The sequence below is a fragment of the Drosophila tropicalis genome, unplaced genomic scaffold (genome assembly GCF_018151085.1).
Source record: "Drosophila tropicalis isolate 14030-0801.00 unplaced genomic scaffold, ASM1815108v1 contig_805, whole genome shotgun sequence".
In the NCBI taxonomy this organism is placed as follows: domain Eukaryota; kingdom Metazoa; phylum Arthropoda; class Insecta; order Diptera; family Drosophilidae; genus Drosophila; species Drosophila tropicalis.
In genome coordinates, this window is record NW_027173295.1 from 1367276 (window position 1) to 1391953 (window position 24678).

Genomic DNA, 24678 nt, shown 5'->3' on the forward strand with positions numbered 1-24678 from the left:
TTATTGGTATAAAGTTGTATACTTACTATTTAAGTTTATGGAGTATGCTTTTGCTTAGTCTCTTCGATACCTTTTTGGAGTTTTCACTTACTAATCTAGATTTCTAAATCTACAGCATTATAAACTATATATAAATGTTAAAACATTTCATCTTAAGGCAAAAATCATAGCTAGTTTAAGAAGCACTTTACACTAAGGCATTGACAGATAAATTCGTTATTTTTGAAAACAAAAAATACTTTGTCAGCAAATGCATTACAAAATTCAAAAATATTTGTGTTTGGACGTATACTGTATAATGATTATCATATTATTTCTACACGCAGCCATATTCATACCAGATGCTATTATTCTTATCCTCATTGCGTTTCCGCAATGATTTGTCATCTTGTCCACTGACGCTTCCGCCACCACTTGGTTGCAGCAATGGACTATGGTCATTTGCTGTGGATTCTCCAGCGATGCTGGTATTAATGCGATTGTACATGAGAAACGTCGATGGTCCGGGACTGCTGGTTTGCCCGCCAGTGCTGTTGCCTTCAATGTGGGTGGATTTCTGAGGCGTTTGGGGTTCGGCAGTATTATTATTACTGTTACTGGGTGTTGGCGTTGTTGTTCCACTGCCGCCGCTGCCAGAGGGTGCAGTTGCCGCTGATTGACTTGCTGTGCCTTGCTCATCAATTAAATATACAGTACGTCGTGATCCGGCAGTGCCCAGAGTTAAACTGCTACCCGTTACATCGGGTGGCTCGAGACTCCTGAAAAATAAATTCACGAATTAATTACAATTTTGAAATTAATTTAAATTCAGATTAATGAAAGTGATCCATATGCTTCCAGAAAGTCGGATTATTTTATAACAATCTTAATCTTTGATTAGTGATTAATTCTGGAAACTTAAGGGCACTCCAGCACAACATTTGACAACATAGAGTTTTAAGGAGAGGGTTTACATCAAATTTTTTTGTTTTGTTTTTTTTATGCAAATTTTTTTTTATAAAAATTTTGTTAAACATTTCACAACAGCTCATACCCGTGCACACTATTTCTACGTGAGCTAGATAAATCCGTACGTTTCTGTGCCTGTAGACTACTGCGAACTTGCCCACCACGTTGCATGGGATTATCCAGTAAGTCCCTACTAGCATGTAATACATGAACAGAGTGTTGTAGAGTGTCGGTTCGTGTGGTGCATAATGGTTGGAGGTTGTGTGTGTGTGTGGTATGTGCGGATACATGAAAATAGAACAAGAACAACATTCACCGTAAACCGTAATTAAAAAAAAATGTTTTTTTTTCCCAATTCCAAAAATTAAAAATAATCCAGCCAATAATTTAAACCAAAGCCAAATATACGAATAATTCCAATATACATACATAAGTACATAGTTCATTGCCAACAATTGGAATTATTTGAAATTCTTATGAAACTCGAACATACAGTGTCAACTGTATTCAATTCCAATTATTGACTTACCGCTGCAAACTTTGGCGCAATGGAATATTCCTTTGCAACAAGTGAGTATCCGAGGATATAGAGAGAGGCTCTTCGTTACTGTTGTCCGAATCGTTGCCGCCCGATTCCGAGCCAATGACAAACTGAGAGCTAGCACGAGCATCATCGACCCATGAACGCCGATTCTAAAACAGAAATACAAAATATATGTAATTGTCCAATTGTATTTTGCTTTCCTTTTTTTTTTTTAACCTACACGACTTGGCACTTTGTTCATCAAATCGGAGCTAGCCTTCTTCACACGTCTTACTAGGCTGCTGGCAAATGGTTTCCTGCACAAAATGGAAACCAGTATTAGATAAATTGTGACAAATTCTAATTATGAATCACATATTACTTTTTTTGGACAGTGGTCTCCGATTTTTTATAGTGCTCCATGATCTTCTCTTCGAGTTTTTCCTTTTGCCTTTTCAGGCTATGCACACGTTCCGCATAGTTCTTTTCCTCCTCGTGGAAGTGCTTTTTATCCTCGAGTGACATGGCCAACAATTCTTGATACTGTGAAAGCAATTGTGACGTATTATCCATTAAAGCCTTTCGTTCCGAATCCAATTCAGCATTGTTTTGTATGAGCATCTGTGAAAATGAAGAAACCAGTTTAAGATACTATACAAAATGAATTTGTCAGTCTGGTAAAAACTCACGTCACATTTTTGTTGAACCTTAGTGTATTCGATCTGTAAGAGTCTTACTTGGTCGGTTTTAGAATTCAGTTCGCCACTTAATTCCGTGTTCTGCAATTTAAGACTACTGTGCTCCATGCGTATCATTTTATACTGTTCCTGTATATTTTTATACTCATTCTTAAAACGATCACTTGTGGCAAATAGATTACGAAAATCATCAGTAAGCTTGGAGTGTTCAGTTCGTAAGATGGATAAATCTTCGCTGCAAGTTTTCAAGCTGTTATTTTGCGAGCTCAATTCTTCAATACGCTGTTCGAGAGAGGCCAAATTTTCGCGTGTCTCTCTCAGTTCCTGGCGAAGATCCCTTACAGCAGCCTTAAGCTGTTCTTTATCTTTGTTTAGGGATTCATATTCCGCTGACAGCTGATCGTGAAGACACTGCAAGGTGACCTGATCCTGGAGAGCATGTTTGTGCTCTTGCTGCAATGAATCAATATCCTTTAGAAGCGAATCTTTTTCGGCAGCTAACTGAGAATTCGCCAACTGTAGAGCTACATGTTGAGTATTTAAAGAAGTGATTTGTGATCCTAGAGTTGCTACATCTACACTTAGACGAGCGTTTTCGGTCTGCAGTTCTCCGTACGAGTCCTTAAGACGCAAAATTTCTGAAGAGTCGCGATTGGGCTTATGTTCAAAACATAATTCCTGCGATTGAGGTTGGCCAATTACTAAGTCAATATTTTTTTCCACAGTGAAAATCTCTTGGCGGTGGCATAATACACACATATCTGACTTAAGGCCGCCCTCTTCTTGTTCTCTTTCACGATTGACAGTTAGCATGATCTCCCTGACAGTTTTAAAGGTCTCGGGATTGCGAACTAGCTTTTCTACTACTTGCTCCACGTCCAAGTCTTCCCCCTGGCCCTCATCTTGACTAAGACCTAATTGCTCAAGGTTGTGTTTCACTTTCTTGCTAACCAAAGTACCAGTAACTAGATCATTTCTCAAAGTTGTAATCATTTCCTGATCTATTACTCTCTGGCTGGATAATTCTTGATTGATTTTTTCCAATTCCATTAGCTTTTGATGGACTTGCTCGGAATCTTCAACCTGTTTGCCTAACCTACACAGTTCATTTGATTTCATTTCCAAGCAATTGAGGGCTTCGTCTAATTCCACAGATTTTTGCTCAGTGCTTTCTTTTAGCTTTCCCACCTCCTTGAGTAAGCTCAAGTTCTCCCTTTCTTGGGTTGCCGCTTGCAGTTCAATCTCATAGAGCTTTTGTTTACACTCCTCATATTGATGGGATTTTTCTTTTTGTAAGTCCAGTTCTTTGGACTTGGTTTCCACTAATCTTTCTAAATCTTCAGCCCTTCTTTGGATGCTTTCGTTTAATGTTTGGAAACGTAACTTTTCCTTTGTTAAGGTCTCCACTTGTTGCTCTGAATCTGCTAACTTTTGACGGTCCAGATCACGCTCGAGACTCTGACGATCATAACTTTTTTGGCGGCTATCGACAGCATCCTGTAATTTTTTATTCTCTTCCAGGGCATTTTTAAATACACCCTCTAATTCCACATTCTGTTGGGTAAGTCTAAGTATGTTTTCCTGCATTTGTTCTAATTTCAGAGATAATTTCTTTTTGTCCTTCTCGAGTTCCAACATTTTGCTAGTCGATTCATGAAAACTGCTCTCTTTCAGTTGCTCCAAGGCGGCCATTAGACGACGATTCTCTAGCTCTAATTTTAGAACACGTGTTTGTGCATTGTTGGTTAATTGCTCGGACAGGCTATTATCCCCGGAATTGCAATCATCTTCATTGTCGGAGAACGATTTATCAACATCCTGTGTCATTGTTGATGAATTAAGATTCTTGGCTACCAACTGCAATTGAGCATTCTCCTCAAGAAGCTCTTCTAGCTTGGAACGATCTACATCCCGCTCCAGAGCCAAATCATTGAGTTTCTGTTTGTACTTTATGATTTCCGATTCTAAGGTAATGGCATGCTCGGAACGCTTCCGATATCGCTGCAGCTGCTCTTCAAGCATTTCTCTAAAAATGAATTGAAATGGATAACATTACAAAGACAATAAACAACCGTCTACAATTATAGATGGTAACTAGTTATTGCATCTTACTTGGATTCCAAAAGCACACGATTATCCTCACGCAATTCTTCTACCCTTGACTTGTAAAAGTCGGAATCGCCAAGTTTTTCGCGATATTTTTGGACCTCAATCTCTAAGCGATCTGCACGTTCACCTCGTTCTCGTAAAATGTCCACCTCATCGCGATAAGCAGCTGCTCGTTTAGCTTCGGCAAACCATTCCTGACTTTCTAGGCGTAGCTTATCGAAACGTACTTTTTTTTGCATCTAGTTCCTCACGCAACTCAAGGAGATTTTCCGATTTTTCCTCACTAAAACCAAAACAAAATAGGACAAACATGTCAGTATTGATCTTCTTTTATACTTAGATGTGGGTTCTACTTACAGCTCCTGCCTTAGTTTTCGGTTTTTCGACCTCAAGTCGGCGCATTCAACAGCGAGATGGTTACTTTCCGAACTTGACGAAGAGGAGGGAGTCGAAGTGGCTGTACCACTGCTAGACGGTGAACTGACACCTACTCCACCCACAACCTGACCACATTCACCCACTCCACCTGCTTCACTGGAATTTAGTTCGGGTTCCACGCAAACCATTTCAATCCATTTTAAATACATATGATCTCGTTCCTTAGTTAGTCGCAAAATGTGCCCATACATGTGCTCCGGTGTTAGGCGCTCCAGAGAATCCTCAGTAAGAACCAGACTATGGCTATCGGTCACTTGTTTAATAAGAGCCACTATGGCATGTTGCGTTTCTACATCCAACTCTTTAATACGAGCTATGAACAATTCCTTGTTCGGACACTGGACGGCTGCTCCGAGGAGCAGTGTAAGCAACGTTTTCATTTGCTCTAGTCCCTGCTTACTTTCTGGATAGGAACCAAGTGTAAAAGCATCGGGAAGCACCAAAATGGTCTGGCCAAGTTCCTCTTCAAACAGAGATTTCAAATTTCTCACAATGCATTCGAAATTTTTGGCTCTCGCCTTGCTCAGTGCCTGACCAGTTACATCGTTCAGCTCAGTTGGATTATTTTGAGGCTCCGGATCAATTTGTAGCCAAACACTGTGAATGATCAAACCATCTAATAGAGAAGTGTAACCGGCTAACATCTCAGCTCGAGGCAGGCACGACTCCAGCTGTATGTGCGTTTGCGTGTGTGTGTGTGTGCATATGTAAGGAAAACAAGAAAGAAAGAGAATAAGAATTAGCAAATGACAAACCAAAACTGTGAATAATATCTACACAGGGGCGTATTAGGTTATCTGCGAAGTCGAATGACACGCATTTTTAAAAGAATATATGGTTTAAAATTTATCTATGTAGATTTTAGAAACTAGTTGTAACACCAATCTTTTTCAATTGTTACAGCACAAGTAGTTTTCGATTCAAATTACTCATGTAATTTCTCATATTATTAAATCCGCTACTTGGTTTTGTTTTCTTTTGTCGTTGGTTTCTAAATATACTACCACAAAAATTGGTTGCCTGCCGTCGTGTCATAAACCGCCCGTGATGCATAAAAGTTGGACTGACACTTAAAGCCAGCTAAGTTACAATGACCTTGCTAACACAAAGGTTGAGTCGCTGCTGCCGTTGTTTATTGAACACTTGAAATTGTTTATGCATAAAGCATAAATTCACTCACCCAAGATACAAGTGCTCCATTTATGAATTCATCAATTTCCATTGGCGTTGCCGTGGTGGTCGTAGTGCCAGCCATTGTGTGTTGTTGTTGCTGCTGCTGCTGCTGATGCTGATGCTTGGTAGTATATGAGAATATGCTTGTGTGTGTGTGCGAATGTATGTTAGTGCGTACTGCACCTGTCCTATCCTGTCCCCCTACGTGTGTTTGTTGGATGCCCACCTGCTTGTATTTTCAGAGCAGTTTTTTTTTGAAACAGACAACCTTATTTACAGCCTCTCAAACATTGCCAGTTGTGAATTGAAATGGAAAATGGATAAATCGGCTTCAGGGGCATTTGCTTAGCACCTGAAAGAAATTCAAAAAATTATGAATGATTACGTCCTTAAATAAATGCAAACAGATGACCAACCTGAAACAAAAGCACCGTAGCCCGGTAGAAATCATCCTATTCCACTGTCTAATGCTATGTATAACTAGAAAAGCAAAAACATGTTCACTTGTAACAACATCACACGCACACAAACATACAAATGCGTTATTGTAACGACGCGACTCACCGAACACACACAATGAATGAAATGTAATTGCAAATTTTCAGATAAACTAACAAACACACTTAATTACAACATTTAAGAGCACGCATTGACAGTTAACGCGTCTAAAATTACTTAAACATTGTTAAGTTAAAAAAAAAATTACAGCAGCACAATTGGCCAATAATATTAGAGATGAACAAAAAATACGACACATTTTACTACGTAACTCGACTGCGATAATTATCGCACCACTTACCGATAACTCTCGCAAACAGTCGAATTCCGCGCGTTATTCAAATCCGTAAAATACATGATTAACAATAAATGTTTCAAGTTTATCAAGAAAATGCTTTAAATTGTATCAATTTTTTTATCCGCTGAACATGTGCACCTAAAATAAAGACACAACAAAAGGTCATATATGAATTTACTTTATTTTCTCAAGATATATTTTAAAATTTCTTGCTCTTTGCTGTCTACTACAATTGACATTTTATAACCCAATTTGGATGATAATTCTTTGATCAAATATTTACTGAGATCGGTACTAGACTGAACTTCTCTTGGAACGCATTCTTAAACAGTACTTCAAAGCTGTCAGACGACTTTCCCACAATGAAGACGGTACAACTTTTGTTTCTCCAACTGATTTCTTTCTGCAGTATAATTAAAGCCGCTTCTGATGCCTTAGTCCCGAAGGAATCCAATCTCACAGACTATGTGTTGGCCCGCCAAAAACGGCATCAATTAATCTATGAGAATGGCGGTACTATACGATTAGTTGTTGGTCCAGTTATGTCAACCCAATTGGAGGATCCCGGTGTCACATGGCGTAGTTTGGTTTATTATTATACGCTTCACTTTGGAGGGTACACTCTGCCTTCAGCTCCTTTATATCCATGGGACAAATGGGAAACGTTATATGCTCGTTCATTACAAAAACAAATTCAGCAATTGGATTTAATGCCGGAAGATGACACCAGAGTATTTGCTTATGCAGCTTTCGAAAAGTATATGGACCAGGTCAGTGATGGCGTGCAGGGTCGAGGCCATGAATGTCTGATGCGAAATATTTGTGAGAATGCACAGATCCATCAGCATGTGGGCATCATGGCTGAGTTGGTGAATGTTTTGTTAACGTAAGTTGTTGAATATGGTGAAGAAAAAGAATCAAGTTTGATGAATTTTTTTGTTGTTGTATTATGCGTAGTCCTGGCAAAGCTCATTTGGATGAGGATTATAAAGAGGCATACGCAGCAGGCTTGGCTGGCGCTGATTGTTTAATTCAATTTAAGAAATGTCCGAGAGGAGCAAGCATTCTAGATGGGTTTATAATAGATGTAAACGATGTTTAAAAAGGTCCACCCAATTGCGAAATTTGTAAAATATATGTACTTGCAGTATTAACTTTGAATTTATTAAGCATGCTTTTGTTTTTTATTTTGTTAAACAAAAATTCAAACTGTTACTCTTTCAGTTATTCTCAACTACCAAGAATTCATCCAAGAAGTTTAGGCCACGAGGACAGGAATCGTATTGAGTCAAGCAATTGATTCCCCTACGTCCGGCTGTATAGGCATCATGATATGCTATCTCCAGATTTGCTTTTCCTGGACTAAAATTAATTTGCTGTCAAAAATAATTTTCTCAATTTATTATGATCTGGAACTCACCTTAAAACAATGTTTAGAATTTCGGAAAATATACCCACATGATGATGAATTTGAGCATTTTCGCAAATAGAACGTAAAAGACATGGCCTTCCAATGGACATGTCGTCATTTCTTCGACCTATATACTCTTCCAAAGCGGTATAAACCAAGAGACGAGCATCATCGGCGTATTTTAGATTGCCACTGGCCGTTTGGATTTCAATATTTCGTCTCATCTGGCTGAGAGACCTGGCAAAAGTGGATTCCCATTTATCCCAAGGCCAAATCGGTGAGGTGGGCATTGAATAAGTACCACCTTGGAGAGTATACGATAGCACACAGGATCGAAAGGTCACATGATCTCCCAATGGTATCGGCATTGATGGGCCAATACTGAACTTGATCGAACCACTATTCTGGAATATCAGCCAACGCCTCTGGCGATGCAGTAGGAATTCAGTAATATTTTGACCCAAATTTGGTACAGCTATCATACTAAAGACAATCGCTAAACTTAAAACGAGACCAAGACCAGTGCCAGACATCTTAGTCGCGTTGATCTTCAAAGACTGATTTTCTTTGGTGTAGGTGTAATCTAAGTGAGCCATCAGCACCAGCTCATCGTTAATGCGATGACAAGTGGAAATTTTGAGGGACACAAACATTTGAACAGCCAATTAGCAAGAACAAGAATATCGAAATATACGAAGATCAAAATGCTCAGTTTGACTTTTCTATTTGCACACGTGAGGCGAAGATTTCAACCTTTATTGGAATTTTGGGACGATCTCCTGCACTTTCCACAATTTACACTCCTCAGTCCTTGCATTAATGTTATTTGTTTAAAACTTACGAACTAAGCATTGAAGCCGCCGATTATTAAAATAACTTATCACATCATAATAATTGATTGAAAACCATGACAAACGTTTTAGCATTATCTAGAAAACGAAAATCAATGAACCAAACCAAAATATATTTTACCATTAAAGAGAAGGTCTTGGGTAAGATTGAATTATATTAATTATAGAATTAAAGTCAATCCAAATATAATTCATTAAGGCGATTTGCTTCACGCCAACCGGCCTCAATAGCTCCATGGACAGTGGAATAATGATTGCGGCTGGTAGCTTCACCAGAAAACAGTAATTTAGGATTCCCATCTAAGCCCGAAAGAGGTTTTTCCAAGTCCCAGGGACCCGTGGCCAATTGATCAGCAAAAGTTGTACGAAAACTATAACTTCCTCGGAAATTCGTATTTGAATGCCATTGTGTGCGGACAATCCGTTGCGGGTGGGGTATATCAAAGGTAAGAAATTTCTGGAAAAGCCACAGCAGCGCTTCAAGAATCTCGGTTTCCTGCAGAGTCTCCATATATCGGCCATGTTCACCACCAATCCAAATTTGAAGAATACGTGGCTGATTGAGTACTCGATGGCAACCGCTTATGCCCTCCAGCCAAAACCTCTTCGACTGACGTAGTTCTTGTAGATCTTCCTCTAGCCAAAGGGAATAGAAACCTATAAAGGAATCAGGTAAGGAGAGAAATTCCAAATAGATTTTATTCACAGTGCCCAATTTTAAGCCTTCTATGGCTTGCAACTTAAAGCAAGGCAAAGGTGGATGAAATAGATCCTTATGACAATACTTGAGGACCCCCAAGGACAAGGTACAAACGACATAATCTGCCAGGAATGTCTCCTCATCTGTTGTATGAACCTTTATCTCTTCCACTGAAGGTTCCCAATTTATTTTTTTAATTTTTTTATTTAGCAGAAGTCGCTCCCCGAGCACACCTAGATCATTTATATTCTCGGGGTCGGCTTTCATAAGAAGTTGTAGGAATCTGTAGAATCCCTTGTCATGCCAATGGATCAACTGATCGCCATTACATGGCTTATATTCCAAATGTGTTCGTCCCGAAACTTCATTCAGATTATCTGAACCGACTAAAGAACTTTGCGATCGCTTAAAGCATTCTAATATCTCTTGGGCTAGTTTGGGATCGTCCAGTTTATCTGCTTCCCTGCAATAATTCTCGGCCAAACATTGCCCTACTGAACCCTTATACTCCACAGTCTCCTTTGGTAGAGAATTTGTTAGAAATCTCTTTAGAGCTGAAGCCTCCTCATCGTTCACAATTTCCTTGTTGGAGCGTATGTTTTTGATATCTTTAAAATAATTTCTGGTGCCGTCAGTTAGATTAGTGTTCCTTACTAGATTGTAGACTACATTATCATGTTCTCCATGGCACCATTGAGCTCCAAGATCTACCACATTGTCAGCAAATGGCAACGAATGAATCCGTCCTCCTACCCGACTCTCTGCCTCTAAAAGTAGCACATTTCTAAATCCTTGTTCTAAGAGTCGTGTGGCTGCCGCTATTCCCGAAGCGCCTGCTCCTAAAATTACTATCCGAACAGATTCTTTAGTCTTTCCCATGATGCTAATGATCAAACAGTCCAAGAGTCACTGGTCGCCAGTGAATATTGTTGAGGTCTTATAATTTTTGTGTTACAAGGAAAACTGGATTCAATCATCTAAACCGCAAACAGATCAGATTTCCACTGTCATTTCGGTTAGGTAGTGTGTCAGTTAATATTGCAAAATTCTTAAGAGCCAAAAACAAAACTTGTTTTTTTCTGGTTCCATTATTTCAGCCGTTATTTTTTGTTTTTGATATCCGGCAGAGAACGTGAATATGTATATCCGATTAATCGATTAATTCACTTTGAAACTCTGCAAATCATATGACTGACCAATTGTTTGGAAAACAAAAGTTTCATTAGTGTTTATTTTACAAAATGCTGTTTTTGCAAAAACAATAACAGCAAAATTTGTGTGCCTCCTGTTGATTCCTCTAAATATTGCAATTATTTCCTTGCCTACTTACACATATCCTTCAACATAAAATCAAACCCTCATGAATGCCGTGATAGCTCTTTGTCATTTCTGCGAGGCCCATGGCCCCTGCGCCTTGTTCTGCACTCAAACCCTGCGAGATACCAAAATCGACGATTTGCAGCTCGAACAGCAGCAGCAACAACAAACAAAGTTGACATGCTCAGCCTGCAATTCTATGGGACGGCACAATTTCAATGCCATCTACAGCACCGATACGGAAAGTGGAGCTACATTTATGAGCACACGAGTCCCAGTGTTAACCGAAGTGTCTACCCTGGTCAGTCAGGCAGCTGTTCTGAGTCTCAGCAATGAAATAGATACCAACAAAGCCCTTCCACAGCAGCAACAGAATCAAAAAACAACTACCGCCCAGGTAAGGATTGTTTAACATCGCAAATAAACGCGAATATTCATGAGACCTAAAATTGCAGACAACAACCAAGGATAAGGATGGTGAATTTGTATTTTTTGGCGATTCGACGCGCGGGCACATACTCAGTCATAAGTTTCGTGTAAGCGATCTGAAGGCTCGAGGATCCTTTCAGCTATTTTCCATTATAGTTTTAATGAAGGATAAATATTTTTTATTAAATACAAAACCATTTCTGGCTGAACACCTTAAGAAAGTGTCATCGGAGTTGCAAGCGGGCGCCTTAAGAACCAAAGAGGCCGAGGAAATCAACTATTCAACGGCTAGACAAAGGCGGCTTTCAGGCCAACAGTTTCTAACACACTCGTATCGCTCGTTACCGGAACTTACGGGGGAGGATAATATCTTTCCCCAATTACATTCACATTTTGCTTGGCTTTTGCTGGCTGGCTCCCGTTTCCTTACCGAACATGTAACGTTTGGCAATCTGCCCTGGCTACCACCACAAAGCAGTGGTCGTCCACCAGCACAAAGACTGACATACAACAGCTCCACGTTGCCTATGATTCAGAAATATGAAGAGTCCATAGATGATCCCGAGCAGGAGGAGTTCTTCTCTTTGCGTCATTTAAAAAAAGTTTTACGCAAGGAGGAATTCGCTATGGTTTGCTTTTTGCGCCTTAACGGGGATAAAGATCATTGTTCGAGGCTCCCCGGAACGCACATTTCGGTTTATGGTTTGCCTGAAGAAACTCTTGCCCGAAGCCATGCACAATCTCATACGTATCGATGCCCAGCATCAACATTCGATTAGCTCAGAATATAAAATTATATCCGTATCAAATGACATAGCGGTGCCCATAGCCAGCACTGGAGTATTTCGCATTGATTTTCTTGATCGACATGTCAACGGTCATGAAGTTTCAGTCAAGTGGCCTGCTGAATTGCCTAGAAAATGTAAGTAACCCATTTTAATAAAAAAAAATAAGAAAAATCATGTATAAATAATTCATTTTATCCAGTGCCCGATCTCATGGTCAAGCTACTGAAGGCGGTTGAAGAAAAAATCTTTACTGAGCTGGTCCTAAACAAACAGACTAAAGTTTTAATTGAAGAGTGGAAAAAGTAGGTTGCAACGAATTCCCCCTTCTCTCTCTTTGTCGAGTTTCTTAATATCAACTCTGTCTCTTTCTATTTCAGCAAAGTAATTTGTCTGAATCATGCGAAATCCTCCAGCGTACAACTCAAATTAAAGAAGGTTTTGGGTGTACAACCGCAGGATCAGCCTTTAATTAACTATTGGAGCACACATTTGCATTGAACTTTTCTAAGAGTTCAGTTTATACATACTACACTAGGATTAAGGCGGTTTTTTTTAATGTATTAATAAAGGAATATTATGTACATAAATATACAAATGAATGTCATCCCAATCTAGCTTAAATTATGATTAATTGAAAGATTTTAATTCATTTAATGGAGCCCATATAACACATTGGCGTTGCGTTCTATAGTTATCGGATTCTGACAGCTCCCTGCAGCAACACATTGTTCCCAGCAGGCACAAATACCAACCAAAAGTTCCTCGTAATAACCCACTAAAATAAGCCTCGAAGTTAAACGTATACTGAAGGCTTTCGTCAAAAACGAACAGTTGGCCAGTGCGAATTCATAGATTCAGATTTATAACTTATAATATTAATCATACATTCTTCTTGGCAATTTGCAAATTGTGCAAACACACAAAATTCATTTGCTCTACACACACAGACCACTTGTAATGCAAAAAAAAATTGCTTTTGTTACTGATGAATAACCTTACCACGTGTATGTACGTGTAGGCTTTATCACATTATTCACAAAACAAAAAATAAATAAAAAAATCTATAATTCAATGGAGGGAAAGACATTTTTACCATTTGGAACAAAAATTCTTTATTGCCAATGACGAAGTACGTCGCCATGGCGAATTTGTATCCTTCGATCTCTGACAAATCAATATCTGTTATAACCAAAAAGTGACGACGACATAAACGCTGCTCCTCCAATCATTCTCTTGCTGTTGCTGCTTACTTCTTGTAGCCACAGCTGGAGCGACGACCACGAGCACGTTCGAATTTGCGTCCCTTGGAGCGGACATAGGGGCGAGTGTGCGAATGGGGTACACCGGGAGCCTTGCCGAAGTGCTTGTTGGCAGTGCGGGCGGTACGACGGCCCTGCAACAGCAATGTATTCTTTCCGGTTGGTGAACGAAGAGCCAACTGATCGAATGTCAGGACTTCACCGCCAGCCTTCAAGATACGTTCGCGAGCGGTTTGGGTAACATGCAGAGCGCAAACAGTTAGCTTGGGGACCACCAACAAGCGGGCATCATCGGTCACAGTACCCACAACAACCACGGTAGATTCAGGCTGTTTGGCAGCCTTGAAGAAACGGGCGACACGCTGCAGAGATAGTGGTGGGCGATTGATTTTGCTCATAAACAAACGCTTCAGGATGATGCGGTTGAACTTCTTGTTGGTACGACGCTGAAGGAAGCGGTACAGCTAAATATATAGTGAAATGAAGAAAAACATCAATTACAATCAGTTTTTTTTATAGCTTTGTTAGTTTCAACAACAATTTATTGATTATACTCACCTTGACCAGCAGACGCAGGTAAACATCCTGAGATTTGGGTTCGGTTCTGCGAACCTTACGATCGTACTTGTGGTTGATATCAATACCCTGTTAACAAAATATTATTATTAGCGAATGTAACACTCTGTTCCAATTAATCCATCCAGTTCATTAAAAATTATTTGTAAAGATATTCACGATGTTTACAAATTAATTTTTCAGTTTTCGTTTTGTATCGCACTCCTTACCATTTCGCGACCGGAAAAAGAAAGAGATGAAGCAGTGTGACCGTACAATCTAAGTCAAAAAATCTTAGTCGATTGCTCTTATTGGAGTCACTATCGAATATGTTTTTATGACCCGCACAACTAGCTCCTATACATCACATAATATGATGATAGGTTAGTCAAACATTATTAAGTTTTATATTTAGTTTTACCCTGAATTTTAGGAAATATTCCAACAATATGCGCATATACTAGCACCAGTTAAAACCTTTTTTGACTTTTACACAAGACAGGAAATTAAAAGTTTAAATTGAAATTATAAATAGCGCTGTTAAATCAATGCTTTTTAATTCTGGTTGCAAGAACACAATTTAGTTCATATATGTTTGTATATTCATAAATATTTCTTCGATTGATTTTAAAAATCATGTTCAGTTCACCGCATAGAAAACAAGTTTATCTGATTCATGAACCACACAATCTTATTGAATCGAGACTGCCAGAGTTTCCGACGACATGTGCCATATGGCAACTCTAGCCGCAATACTATTACGGCACCTGCGACAAAAAACAGGAATAATTTAAAAATGTTTAAACAAAACCAGTTGCACTGTGTGCCCCGTTTAGTAAGATGCTTTGCCAGTAAACCTACATCCAAACCTCAAAATGTGACCCTTGCGGCCGTTGGTGAATCAATTGCGGCAAAGGGGTAAACATGTCAAGTAGACTCCAAGTTTTCATTACTAAACGGTCTCTTCTATTCTCTTGTAGTTTTCTGCGTTCACACAAGCCCTATGCACCACCTCCCAATGCTGGGGATGTGGTTCGTTCTCTGGCCTCCACTTTGAAGCTAAGTGGAGACCAACACAAGTTTGGGGATCTAAAGGATAAGTTTAAGTTTCTGTCGGCTTGCCAACAGGAATTTAATCATTCAGTGCCCAATTCACAAGTTCATGAAATGGAGACCATATCCGATGTTATAGAATTTTATCAGAGATCTGTTGATACCACAGTGCCGTTGGATGCATTGAAACGCGCAGATTTACCTGAAAATTTGCATATACAATACGAATACGTGCGCTTCCATCCCGAAACCGATACCAAATTCAATGGGAAGACTGCTTTCCCCAAGAGCTCCACTTTAGTGACGGGTTTGAAGTATCGCAAAAAGTACGATGGACATGAAGCTAAACGATCATGGCCCTAAGTTTGTTATTGGCTCAATTTTTAATATTTAAAACCAAATAAATGCTTAATAAATGTGTAAACTTAGAAATCCTAAGTTATCAGTTTTATAGTTTAGTTAAGGTAAAGTACATTACATTTTACAAATTTGAAGTACATCTTCAATTTAAACAAACTCTGCTACAGTATCGATGAGATCGCGTGTCCAAATGCTTTCCAGAGCGGATAAAACTCTGGCGTCCTTCAACAAGGCCATAAAGCGATGATCTTCCTTAACCGCTTCAAGTGTTGGATACATTAGTTCGTAACTAATATCTGTTACAGCCGGTTTATTCATAATGCTAAGGATTTTCTTTTGTAGTTCGACCTCAGGATCCGGAGCCTTCAGCTTGGCCAAAGCATTTGCATCCCCTAGTTCTCTCTTCATCTGCTCTTGACGTTTCGATTCCAAGTACTTAATGAGACAATCATATTGCAAAGCAGTCAATGGATGATTGTTGCACAACATATCGAGCAGTTGCCTTATTTGGAAAGGATGTCCTGGGACCTTGGTGGACACAGCATCGCGCTGCTTCTTTAGTCGAAAATCTGTGGCCACCAAAGTGATGGCATCTTCAAGAGGCATGTTACGATGCTCTGCTGGTACTCCATAAAGAATATTCACAGTAATGCTATTTAATGACTCGTGTTCTGCAGTAACCAGCACGGCATAGAGACAACCACGTGACGAGATATTGGCTAATACCTTGCCCAACATCACATCCTCGTTGGGAAATAGAACATCTACTCGCATACCTACATTTCTTAAACGCTCTTCTACGTACTCCGCATATTTCCTTAAAAAGTAAATTTATTAATATTTGATCCTCTCTAGAAGATATCAGTAAGTAACCCTCTTCTTACGTGTTTTCCCGGTTCACCACTACAATCTCGCAGTCATTAACAACAGATCCGCCTTCAGCCGCCTCCGCTGCTGACATTACTATCCCTCCCTGAATGGCCACTGGCGGCATCGGCATTTGGTTGGGCATTGCCATTGGCATTATATTATTCTTTACCACTGGTGTCGTTTTAATGCTGGCATTGCGTACAGTCAAAGTATTTGACTTGAAAGTGGAGCGGTTTAATGCAGTGGCCGCTTTATTGGCTATCTCCTCAGATTCAAACTGGACAAATCCGAAATTCTTTTGAACTACCGAGCCTAAAACATTACCATACGGTTGGCAAATGCTTTCCAAATCCTTTCGTGTACAGATGGGAATATTGCCCAAGAATATGCGATTCTTTTTCAAAGCCGGATCTTTAGCTATATTGTATCCCGATGGGTCAGGCTCACGAGTAGTCTCCATTGAATAGAAACCAAGAATGTGCTCGTAATTATTTTGACACGTCCGATTTTGAGAATTTTTATTTGCTTTTGAAAAAAAAAAAACAAAGTAAAATCCTTTTGATGTTCTAACCTGGTGTGACCAGGCAGAGCCAAAACAAACACCACTTCGTGAGTATTGGAGAATATTGGGAAGACTTATTTCAAAAATAGTGGCGGTCAAATATTGCCATGCAGCCCTAATCCAAGAAGCTGGCAACACTCTTTTGAATATTTGACTGCTTTTTAACTGCCATTAGTTTTCATGGCCTGAGAATGATTCACATACTAAATATATTCTAACTATATAATTAAAAGTATGTATAATAGCGACACAAGCACACACTGCTCAGAGGCAGAGATCACCGTTAATCTTGGAGAATCCAGCCAACAGTTGCATCTACGCAGATCACAACGATTAATGTCAAAGGAAAGCATATCTGTGGTCCAAAGAGAACGCTCTCCGGAATTGTTTGAGGATGCGGAATCCGAACTTAGCCAGTTAATTTGTGCCCAAATAATAAACACCACAAACGATCCCGAAGTAACAAAAATTAGTCATGGCCCATCTCCTACCAAATCCAAGGATAAAGTAACGAAAATTCTTCATCTTCGTCATCAAGGAAAGATACTTAAGCGATCGTTTGAAGCGACTGTGGAGGACAATATGATGATGTCAACACTAAAGTGTAAACAAGCAAGTCTCACCCAAGTTCCCACGAAACGGCGAAGCTCAAATCCTAGAACTAGAGGCCATCAGCCCCGGAAAAAACCACTGCCAAAGTACTCGCGGCTATCCCAAAGTCATTCAAAACGTGGTCGTCCACCAAAGAAAAATCCTTCACAACCAGCGCCTTCTCAATCACAAAAGATTTTGACCAAGCCCAAGGCAAACCACAATGAATTAGAGTTATCCGAAGATATTTCCCATCATCCAGCGCAACAGGCGACGTTACAATACAAGAACTCGTTCACTCAGCCTTTATCTCCGTCGAAGCTACCTACACAATATCCAGCACATTTTGTACACCAATTACCACCTTCACAGGAGACTGGCCATGATGGTGTGTTGACACCCGAACCAACCCAACCAGCAAACGATATGGCGCCATCACCCTATTTGGATTCACTAAGCTCCAGCAGTTCCTCTTCGCTATGTGATTCCGTAGCCAGAATATTTGGCACCAAGGATGTTAACCTAGTCCTAAAGATGGAATGTCCACGTAAAATTTATTTATTGGACGATCATTTGCCAGCCATGGCCATGATGCTTGACGTAGACCTAGATCGTTTACGTTCAGTAATTGACATTACTCAAAAATTAACACACGAGCAGCTTGTGCTTTGGCCGCAGATTCACCAACGGCTGCCATCTAGTGGTAATTCATCATAAATTCCTAAATGAATTTGGAAACTGTATACAATTTTCTTGAATATTGAAGTGATTGCAATATTCTCCAAAGACATTACACCCAAATCAAAAAGTTCAAACTGATATTAAACATACATACATACATATATCTGTAATCTGAGCTGGTTCCCTTAAATATTTCCCATAAGTTTATAAGCTGCGCGAATAAAAAAAATTGAAGCAGCAGTCGAAAAAGATTCTAATTTATGCCTTATTGAAACATTGATCTTTTGTTTTGTTCAAGAAAATAAAGAGGGTAAATATTTTAGTGTTTTGTTTTTTAAATTTGATTAATTCTGTATATTATTTGTTTTTGTTGTTGTTGTTGGTGTGGCCCATGGCCCAGAACATCATAAATCTTAGCTGAGTGAACTTTTTTAATGTCCTATTTCTGCCAATTTTTTATTCTTTTCTGTGATACCTCCTCAACTTAAAATTTAAAAGTGTTGCCATCAGTTTTTCGTGTATAGTAGTTTAAAGGTAATTTATAATTGTTGTTGCTGTTGCTTAGAGTTTTGTTTGTTTGTGTTTTTTTTTTTTTTTGCTGTTGTATTTTAAATTACTAATGCTAAAAGTTATCTAGACATTTTTGTTTAATTATTAATTATACTTCATTCATTTTAATTGGTTTCATCAACATCTTTCTCTCCACACAAATCTCGATTTCCTTTTTGTTTTTTATCTCTTGTTGTTTTTGTGTTTTCCCTTCGTTTTTGTTTTGTTTTGTTAATTTCTGTATATACAACCACAGGACTTGTCTCTCTCTCTCCCTCCCAATTCGATGCGTGTGCTCCGATTTTTCTTAATAGTCACTATCATAGCTAACATCCTGCTGAGCCTGCGTTGAGTCATCGGAACGCTCTGAAGTAGGCTCAAAGTCAACATCCAAGGTGTTTGTATCATTGGCAGATGAAGTGGCCGGACAACAGCTGGGATGTGCCATTGAATCGAAGGCATCTTTGATTTGGTTATTGGCACCCTTGGGATCTAAATCGGTGGCCCAACTAAAGTGCATTAGGGCCAAATCCATATTACCAAGAGTCTTATGTATTTTGCCAATAAGATAGAAAACCACCGACTCCTTCGGTACAATCTCTTTAAGCTCTTCGAGCTCACGCAAGGCTTCTTGATATTTGCCCAATGAGAAATAAATGGAGCCCCGATGAAATCTAGCCAATGGATTCTTTGGATCTATTGTGGCTGCTGTATTGAGAGTTTGCAGTGCCAAGTCCTTCTTTTGCATAAAAAATTGCATGGCTCCGATGTGTACGAGAATTACAGAATTCTGTGGATTAATCTTCAGTGCCTTTATATAATGCAATTCGGCTAGCTCATACTTTTCTTGCTTGGAATAGATGGTACCAATGCCACACCAGGCATTGTAGTGTCTTGGATCTCGTACAACAGCCGAACGGAAATAGTCCATGGCTTTATCAAATTCCTCCGTAAGGACCAATTCATGACCGAGGAGAGTGTAACTATAAACGAAATCGGGATCAATTTGGACAGCGCGTTTTAAAAATTTAATGGCGGTTTCATGCTCCTTGTGCAGGGAGAAACAATTTCCGGAAACGCACCAGGTGATTGGATTACGTTTATCCTGATTGATTAAATCCTGTGCCAAGGCAGAGAGTTCTACTTCTCGCTGTAAATGCCATAGCGACGTCGAATAAATTTCCATATAATCCAAACGATGTGGATCCATCTCGTGTATTTGTCGAAATATTGAAATAGCTGATTCATAATCCCGTTGCTCATAGAATGCCAGACCAATCAATGATTGCACCCAACTGGAGGATAAATGATGCTTTGGTATTGTTGTTTCCAAATGCTTTATGGATGCCTTACATCTATAATTGGAGAGAAGTTTGTAGCCATCAGCTAAGTCTCTTAATAGTGACATAAGGCCATCTGCCGATTGCTTTTTAAGATTCAGCAATTGATGGGCCATCGTTTGGGCATTATTGAGGCTGTTGTTGAGTAACACTTTTGCCTCCTCCGTTGGATTTCTTGCATTATTATTGTTATTATTGTTGTTATTATTATTGGAGGCGGTTATAGAGGAAGTGGTTATAGTCTCCACTTTCTCTTTTAGTTCATTATTTAAGCATATTTTGGGTATGCGATTTTTGGTTTTCCTCGGCGGTGATCGAGGCTGGACAAATTTATTATTAGTAAAATTGGTTGATTTGTTGTTCTCCTTAACCGATGAATAGGTGGAATTGCTGAAAAGTCGAGAGCTCCGTCTGACGGCATTATTGGGATTACCGGTAATGGGATTACCATTGGCCTGGCTAACATTATTATTAATGCTATTGTTGCTAATAGGCGTACGTGGAGTGATGTTGCCAGCTTGGGTGAATACATTTGGCTTTACATCCTTGCGATTGATTATGCCGCCGCCCACTCCTCCACCAACCACTCCAATTGTCTTGAGTTTTTTGCCCATTATTTTGGCATCTTGATTAACCTCGGAGAAAATCTGTGGCAGGGGTGAGCCATGATAGGAGGAATAGGAGTTGTCTCCGCCAGCACATGGACTAGTTAGAGGCATAATGCCAAAACTAGGTGAAAAGGTGGATAGATATTTGATTTGCTTGCGAAAGGGTGTGACATCGTACTCTTGATTATACCCAGACATCGGGGTATCTTCCAAAAGACCAGTTCCTACTCCACCACTACCAGTACCACCTCTTAGCATGCCAATGGAGCTATTGAGATTAATGTTATTATTATTTAAATGATTTGGCGGCGTTTGAATTGGTTGCTGCTGATCTATGGGCGTGTTCAATAAATAGTTGGTTAACTGCTCTTTATCGCAACTGGCTCCTCCTCCTCCTCCAAGACCAATACTACCACCATTGACGCCATTGCTTCCAAAGATGACCATAGCATTGGCATTCGCTGAGCTTCCTTGACACGTATTGAACACATCTGTGCTTTGTATTTGAAATATTGAACCGACATCTGCATCCTGTCCCAGCAGGCACAGATCGGTAAATGCACTCCACATGAATGGATTCAACTTTAGCGTTCGTCTCAATGCCTGAACCGCTAATTTATGGCGTTCCGTTTGCATGCAAATTTGCGCCAACAGTTGATAAACAAAGCACGCCAGTTCACCAAACTCCTTTTGCAAATCATCAAAATGTTTTGTATCCACATAGCCAGTGGTTATTAAAATACTTTCCGCATCAGCGTAATTCTTTAGCTCGAAGGCACATTTCGCCTGCAGGAAACGGCATTGTGGTGAACGGCGTGACTTCTCTTTGAGCAACCAATAGGCCTGATGAATGAGATTGGATCGAAAATAGCTGGTGGCCAATAGAAAGATCGTTTCATCGCTTTCAACTGTAATTCAAAAAGAAAATTCAGAGCATTACAGATTGGAAATAAACAGAGAATACATATGGAATATCACTCATTTCTCATTTTCGTTCACACTATACACTATTGTCCACATGAAGAAACAAGGCATTTGAAAAATCCTTTAAGAGCAGACAAACACTTTACCACGTGATACATTAAAAACGCTTTTAAGTTGCCTAAGTTCTTGAGTCCATTTCGGTATATCTTCCCGGCCCTAATTATTCGTATCTTTTAGCTTTAAATAAAAAGCGTCCTCTGCTCTTACGGCCTCGGCAGGTAAGTAAAACTGTTGTATCAACTAAGCTAAGAATAAAAAAAAAAACTACTAGGCATAAAAAAAATGATGCGACTAGCTACAATTTGAAACGTTTAAGAAGGTCTAAAGTTTGGAATCCACGTTTTCTTCGTTCCTGTGTTTCAGGATTGCTTCAGTGCAGCCATACAATTTAAAGCAACTCGAAAAAAAACACAAAAACAAATCCATCGAATAGAGCGTAGCCGAAACTTTTCAATTACAATTCCCCTTCATGTCAATGACGATTGACGTACTTACCTTCAGAGCACAGACGTTCCGCGAGGAAAATGGCATCCTTGAGGTCGTAATGGTTTAGACAATGCCATATGGCCGCCTACAGATGAGTGAAAGTGAAGGGAAAGAAAATGGAAAAGGGTAAATGACAGAGAAAGAGAGAGTTGCAAAATGTTTCCTTTAATTTTATTATCGATTTACCTGCACAGGTTCTTGTATCATCATTTTTGTTGCCTTTTTAAAATCCGATTGTGTGGGGCAGGACTGGGGCGAGGGTCGATTGGAAAAATTGTCGACCTAGTTATAAGTCCTTTCTTCGGTCGAACACCCGATTGATGTCTTTTAATTTTTGTTTTTATAACAATTATAATTTAAACATGCATTGAAAATTTTTGATCATGCATTTCCCTCAGTCAACAAATAGAAAAAGTGTCGTGTGGTCGTGGTTGAGGTGGGGACTCTCTATGCGTATACTACGCGAGGTGCGGGTCTTAGGTGCCTGTCCCTGTGTCCTCCCTCCTTCTTCTCCTTTTGCGTTGCGACTTCGAATATGTTTTCTAATATTGCAAATGCTCTTGGAGTCGCCTCGGCATTTGCTTTTTCTTTCCACCAACACACGCACACACCAACACACACACACACACACGCACGCACTGCGGGACTCCGCGTCGTCTCTTTTGCTCACTTTATAAATTTGTCGTAACACTTTTTTATTTTTCAAGATACTGCACAATTAACGTTCACTTGTGTTGTTGCACCCAATAATCAACTACACTTTGGCGACATAATTAATAACTAAAACAAGTTTCATTTTTATTTAAAAGGAAAAAAAAAATTAAAAAACTATGTTTGTTCGCGTTAATTTTTTGTATAGTGGTGGGCCCAGCACACACATATATTTATCGATATTATCGATACAAAAATAGGGCTGCAGAAAAATAACTTGTTAAACAATTCAAGCACTGAAGTCAAACATTTCATCAACTAATAACTTACATTTTAAATACTATTATTAATTTCGACTTCACGCGAATTTCTTTAAATAGTTATAAAATCTACTTCTAGCACTTGGGCCGGCTACTGTTATCGATAAGTGTTTTAGGGATGCCAAATGAATATTAAAATATTTGTTGATACCAGGAGCGTATTTACCTTTTTTTTTTAAAATGCCATTGAGTCCAATTTGGTTGTTCAATTATATGGTTCCGCTTATCAATGTTAAGTTTTAAAGACCGCTTGATATATAATTTGTTCGAAATTCTTATTGATACACATACATATGTATGTATTGAATTACAGAATTAGTTAAATCAACTACATTACACAATTCCTATACGAACAACTGGCAGTATGTAAATATCTGAATTTTGAAGTACTATGCTTTATATAAATTTGAACAATTTCACAAAAGCTGCTTGTGAGAGAGATAAATAAGCTGTAACAGAGTTTTAAGCTTTTGTATGAACTACTTATTTTTATTGTTAACTAAAGTTAAGCTAGAAATGATCAGATTTATTGCGAATCACTTGAACTGGAACTCGAACTATCTGTGGACATCACTTCTACATCATCTTGAGCGCGTGTCTCCAATGCCACTGAACCGCCTGACGCGCCCATCATATGCAGTTCACCCAAATTCCAATTAAATTGATTTTGAAACGCGTTGGGTACCTCTCCACTTCCGCCACCTCCGCTACTACCACCACCACCGCCGCCACTGCCGCTGCCGCTCCCGCTACCACTCCCCAAACTACGCTGGTCAGTAGTTAATCCACTATTTTGATGTGTCATGGGTCCACCACCATTGAGATTCTGCTCGGATTTTCCCAACAGTCCATTTCGCATCTCAATGTCTGTAGGATATGGTCGTCGTAGATCGCCAATGCACCAGGTCAAAGGAGCACTAACAGCGTTCGCTGAACTAATGCGATGGGCATACTTTATCAATTCTTCCGATGATACAGGTCGTTTGTTAGCCTGATTGATGCTAGCCAGCTTTTGCCGTGCCTGGAATATGGCCGTGGAAAGAATGAGTTCGGCATCTTTCAGAGACTTTTGCAGTTTTTGTATTTCCCGGTCCTGCCATATGAAGAAAGTAGGTATTAGCTTTTTGCCAATACAGTTTAGGTTTTGATTTAATACTTACGTGCACCTCCACTTTAGCTCTTAGTTTATCCATTGACTCTTCCACTTTGGCTTGCTCCTCGGCCAGTTCCAGCATTTTGCGAAATTCCTCGTCTTTCGAGACTAGTAGGTCTAGCAAATCCACCAACTCGTTGCTAGAAATTTTTTGATGTGCCTGCTCAATCAGCTCTTTGGCAATCATTTCGATGTCATCAATTAACAAAAGTAGCCGCTCTTTGGTGCTCAAATGGAACGACATTTTAAGCAAAAGTTTGTTGATTTGCTTTAAATTTGTTTATTTGCAACCAGGGCTGCAAGCGTCGAGGCGCTACTATAACCGATAACCGTCTCAAACAAGAGAAACAAAAACCTTCGTAGCACATAATACAGTGTAATTTAGCTGAGTTATTTTTGAATCATTTTTCATAATTTCAATGTTTGGAGAAATTTGGATTTGAATTAAAATATCAGCAAAAGTTTATTTTTACAT

At 39.4% G+C, this 24678-nt stretch overlaps 11 protein-coding genes across 11 annotated transcripts; 4 read left to right on the forward strand and 7 right to left on the reverse strand.

Moving 5' to 3' along the window:
- Positions 1–6611, reverse strand: Girdin (protein girdin). Its single transcript, XM_068293735.1, is given in 12 exon segments — positions 1–758; positions 1034–1138; positions 1478–1641; positions 1713–1788; positions 1854–2092; positions 2161–4195; positions 4282–4514; positions 4516–4561; positions 4636–5387; positions 5897–6241; positions 6306–6369; positions 6454–6611. Coding segments are annotated over 10 exon segments (4167 nt in total). The 5' UTR covers positions 5972–6241; positions 6306–6369; positions 6454–6611; the 3' UTR covers positions 1–316.
- A 436-nt stretch (positions 6612–7047) lies between these two features.
- On the forward strand, positions 7048–7787 carry LOC137580054 (uncharacterized). Its single transcript, XM_068293969.1, has 2 exons — positions 7048–7571; positions 7643–7787. Exons 1-2 carry the CDS (start codon positions 7048–7050, stop codon positions 7785–7787), a joined length of 669 nt encoding a protein of 222 aa, XP_068150070.1.
- LOC137580055 (uncharacterized) lies at positions 7109–8749 on the reverse strand. The gene is made up of 2 exons (XM_068293970.1): positions 8106–8749; positions 7109–8047 (listed from the first exon to the last, which is right to left on the reverse strand). Exons 1-2 carry the CDS (start codon positions 8747–8749, stop codon positions 7906–7908), a joined length of 786 nt encoding a protein of 261 aa, XP_068150071.1. The 3' UTR covers positions 7109–7905.
- A 335-nt stretch (positions 8750–9084) lies between these two features.
- Positions 9085–10537, reverse strand: LOC137579916 (spermine oxidase-like). Its single transcript, XM_068293797.1, has one exon. It carries the CDS (start codon positions 10524–10526, stop codon positions 9123–9125), a length of 1404 nt encoding a protein of 467 aa, XP_068149898.1. The 5' UTR covers positions 10527–10537; the 3' UTR covers positions 9085–9122.
- Positions 10538–10830: 293 nt separating this feature from the next.
- On the forward strand, positions 10831–12791 carry BHD (Birt-Hogg-Dube). Its single transcript, XM_068293796.1, is given in 5 exon segments — positions 10831–11361; positions 11420–12028; positions 12030–12315; positions 12381–12483; positions 12559–12791. Coding segments are annotated over 5 exon segments (1473 nt in total). The 5' UTR covers positions 10831–11007; the 3' UTR covers positions 12680–12791.
- Positions 12792–13267: 476 nt separating this feature from the next.
- Positions 13268–14280, reverse strand: RpL18 (ribosomal protein L18). The gene is made up of 3 exons (XM_068293799.1): positions 14226–14280; positions 13999–14085; positions 13268–13904 (listed from the first exon to the last, which is right to left on the reverse strand). The coding sequence occupies exons 1-3, from the start codon at positions 14226–14228 to the stop codon at positions 13428–13430; spliced, it is 567 nt and encodes a 188-aa protein (XP_068149900.1). The 5' UTR covers positions 14229–14280; the 3' UTR covers positions 13268–13427.
- A 439-nt stretch (positions 14281–14719) lies between these two features.
- On the forward strand, positions 14720–15486 carry mRpL50 (mitochondrial ribosomal protein L50). The gene is made up of 2 exons (XM_068293696.1): positions 14720–14913; positions 14976–15486. Exons 1-2 carry the CDS (start codon positions 14792–14794, stop codon positions 15409–15411), a joined length of 558 nt encoding a protein of 185 aa, XP_068149797.1. The 5' UTR covers positions 14720–14791; the 3' UTR covers positions 15412–15486.
- Positions 15454–16859, reverse strand: Neos (Neosin). Its single transcript, XM_068293695.1, has 2 exons — positions 16293–16859; positions 15454–16225 (listed from the first exon to the last, which is right to left on the reverse strand). The coding sequence occupies exons 1-2, from the start codon at positions 16736–16738 to the stop codon at positions 15556–15558; spliced, it is 1116 nt and encodes a 371-aa protein (XP_068149796.1). The 5' UTR covers positions 16739–16859; the 3' UTR covers positions 15454–15555.
- Positions 16860–17176: 317 nt separating this feature from the next.
- On the forward strand, positions 17177–18148 carry mei-P22 (meiotic P22). Its single transcript, XM_068293971.1, has one exon. It carries the CDS (start codon positions 17177–17179, stop codon positions 18146–18148), a length of 972 nt encoding a protein of 323 aa, XP_068150072.1.
- A 289-nt stretch (positions 18149–18437) lies between these two features.
- On the reverse strand, positions 18438–22956 carry Cdc27 (cell division cycle protein 27). Its single transcript, XM_068293711.1, has 3 exons — positions 22266–22956; positions 22089–22164; positions 18438–21517 (listed from the first exon to the last, which is right to left on the reverse strand). Exons 1-3 carry the CDS (start codon positions 22287–22289, stop codon positions 18969–18971), a joined length of 2649 nt encoding a protein of 882 aa, XP_068149812.1. The 5' UTR covers positions 22290–22956; the 3' UTR covers positions 18438–18968.
- Positions 22957–23282: 326 nt separating this feature from the next.
- On the reverse strand, positions 23283–24499 carry MED4 (mediator complex subunit 4). The gene is made up of 2 exons (XM_068293712.1): positions 24211–24499; positions 23283–24143 (listed from the first exon to the last, which is right to left on the reverse strand). Exons 1-2 carry the CDS (start codon positions 24445–24447, stop codon positions 23577–23579), a joined length of 804 nt encoding a protein of 267 aa, XP_068149813.1. The 5' UTR covers positions 24448–24499; the 3' UTR covers positions 23283–23576.
- Between the last annotated feature and the right edge of the window lie 179 nt (positions 24500–24678).

Coding starts and splice junctions, on each gene's coding strand:
- LOC137580054 (XM_068293969.1), top strand. CDS start 7,048: ATGAAGACGGTACAACTTTTGTTTCTCCAACTGATTTCTTTCTGCAGT. Junction 7,572..7,642: donor TTGGTGAATGTTTTGTTAAC/GTAAGTTGTTGA, acceptor TATTATGCGTAG/TCCTGGCAAAGCTCATTTGG.
- LOC137580055 (XM_068293970.1), bottom strand. CDS start 8,749: ATGTTTGTGTCCCTCAAAATTTCCACTTGTCATCGCATTAACGATGAG. Junction 8,048..8,105: donor ATTCTAAACATTGTTTTAAG/GTGAGTTCCAGA, acceptor AATTAATTTTAG/TCCAGGAAAAGCAAATCTGG.
- LOC137579916 (XM_068293797.1), bottom strand. CDS start 10,526: ATGGGAAAGACTAAAGAATCTGTTCGGATAGTAATTTTAGGAGCAGGC.
- RpL18 (XM_068293799.1), bottom strand. Junction 13,905..13,998: donor ACCTGCGTCTGCTGGTCAAG/GTGAGTATAATC, acceptor CTATATATTTAG/CTGTACCGCTTCCTTCAGCG.
- mRpL50 (XM_068293696.1), top strand. CDS start 14,792: ATGTTTAAACAAAACCAGTTGCACTGTGTGCCCCGTTTAGTAAGATGC. Junction 14,914..14,975: donor GAATCAATTGCGGCAAAGGG/GTAAACATGTCA, acceptor ATTCTCTTGTAG/TTTTCTGCGTTCACACAAGC.
- Neos (XM_068293695.1), bottom strand. CDS start 16,738: ATGGAGACTACTCGTGAGCCTGACCCATCGGGATACAATATAGCTAAA. Junction 16,226..16,292: donor GTGGTGAACCGGGAAAACAC/GTAAGAAGAGGG, acceptor TTACTTTTTAAG/GAAATATGCGGAGTACGTAG.
- mei-P22 (XM_068293971.1), top strand. CDS start 17,177: ATGTCAAAGGAAAGCATATCTGTGGTCCAAAGAGAACGCTCTCCGGAA.
- Cdc27 (XM_068293711.1), bottom strand. CDS start 22,289: ATGATGATACAAGAACCTGTGCAG. Junction 22,165..22,265: donor TGATACAAGAACCTGTGCAG/GTAAATCGATAA, acceptor ACTCATCTGTAG/GCGGCCATATGGCATTGTCT. Junction 21,518..22,088: donor GGAACGTCTGTGCTCTGAAG/GTAAGTACGTCA, acceptor TTTGAATTACAG/TTGAAAGCGATGAAACGATC.
- MED4 (XM_068293712.1), bottom strand. CDS start 24,447: ATGTCGTTCCATTTGAGCACCAAAGAGCGGCTACTTTTGTTAATTGAT. Junction 24,144..24,210: donor GAGCTAAAGTGGAGGTGCAC/GTAAGTATTAAA, acceptor TTCATATGGCAG/GACCGGGAAATACAAAAACT.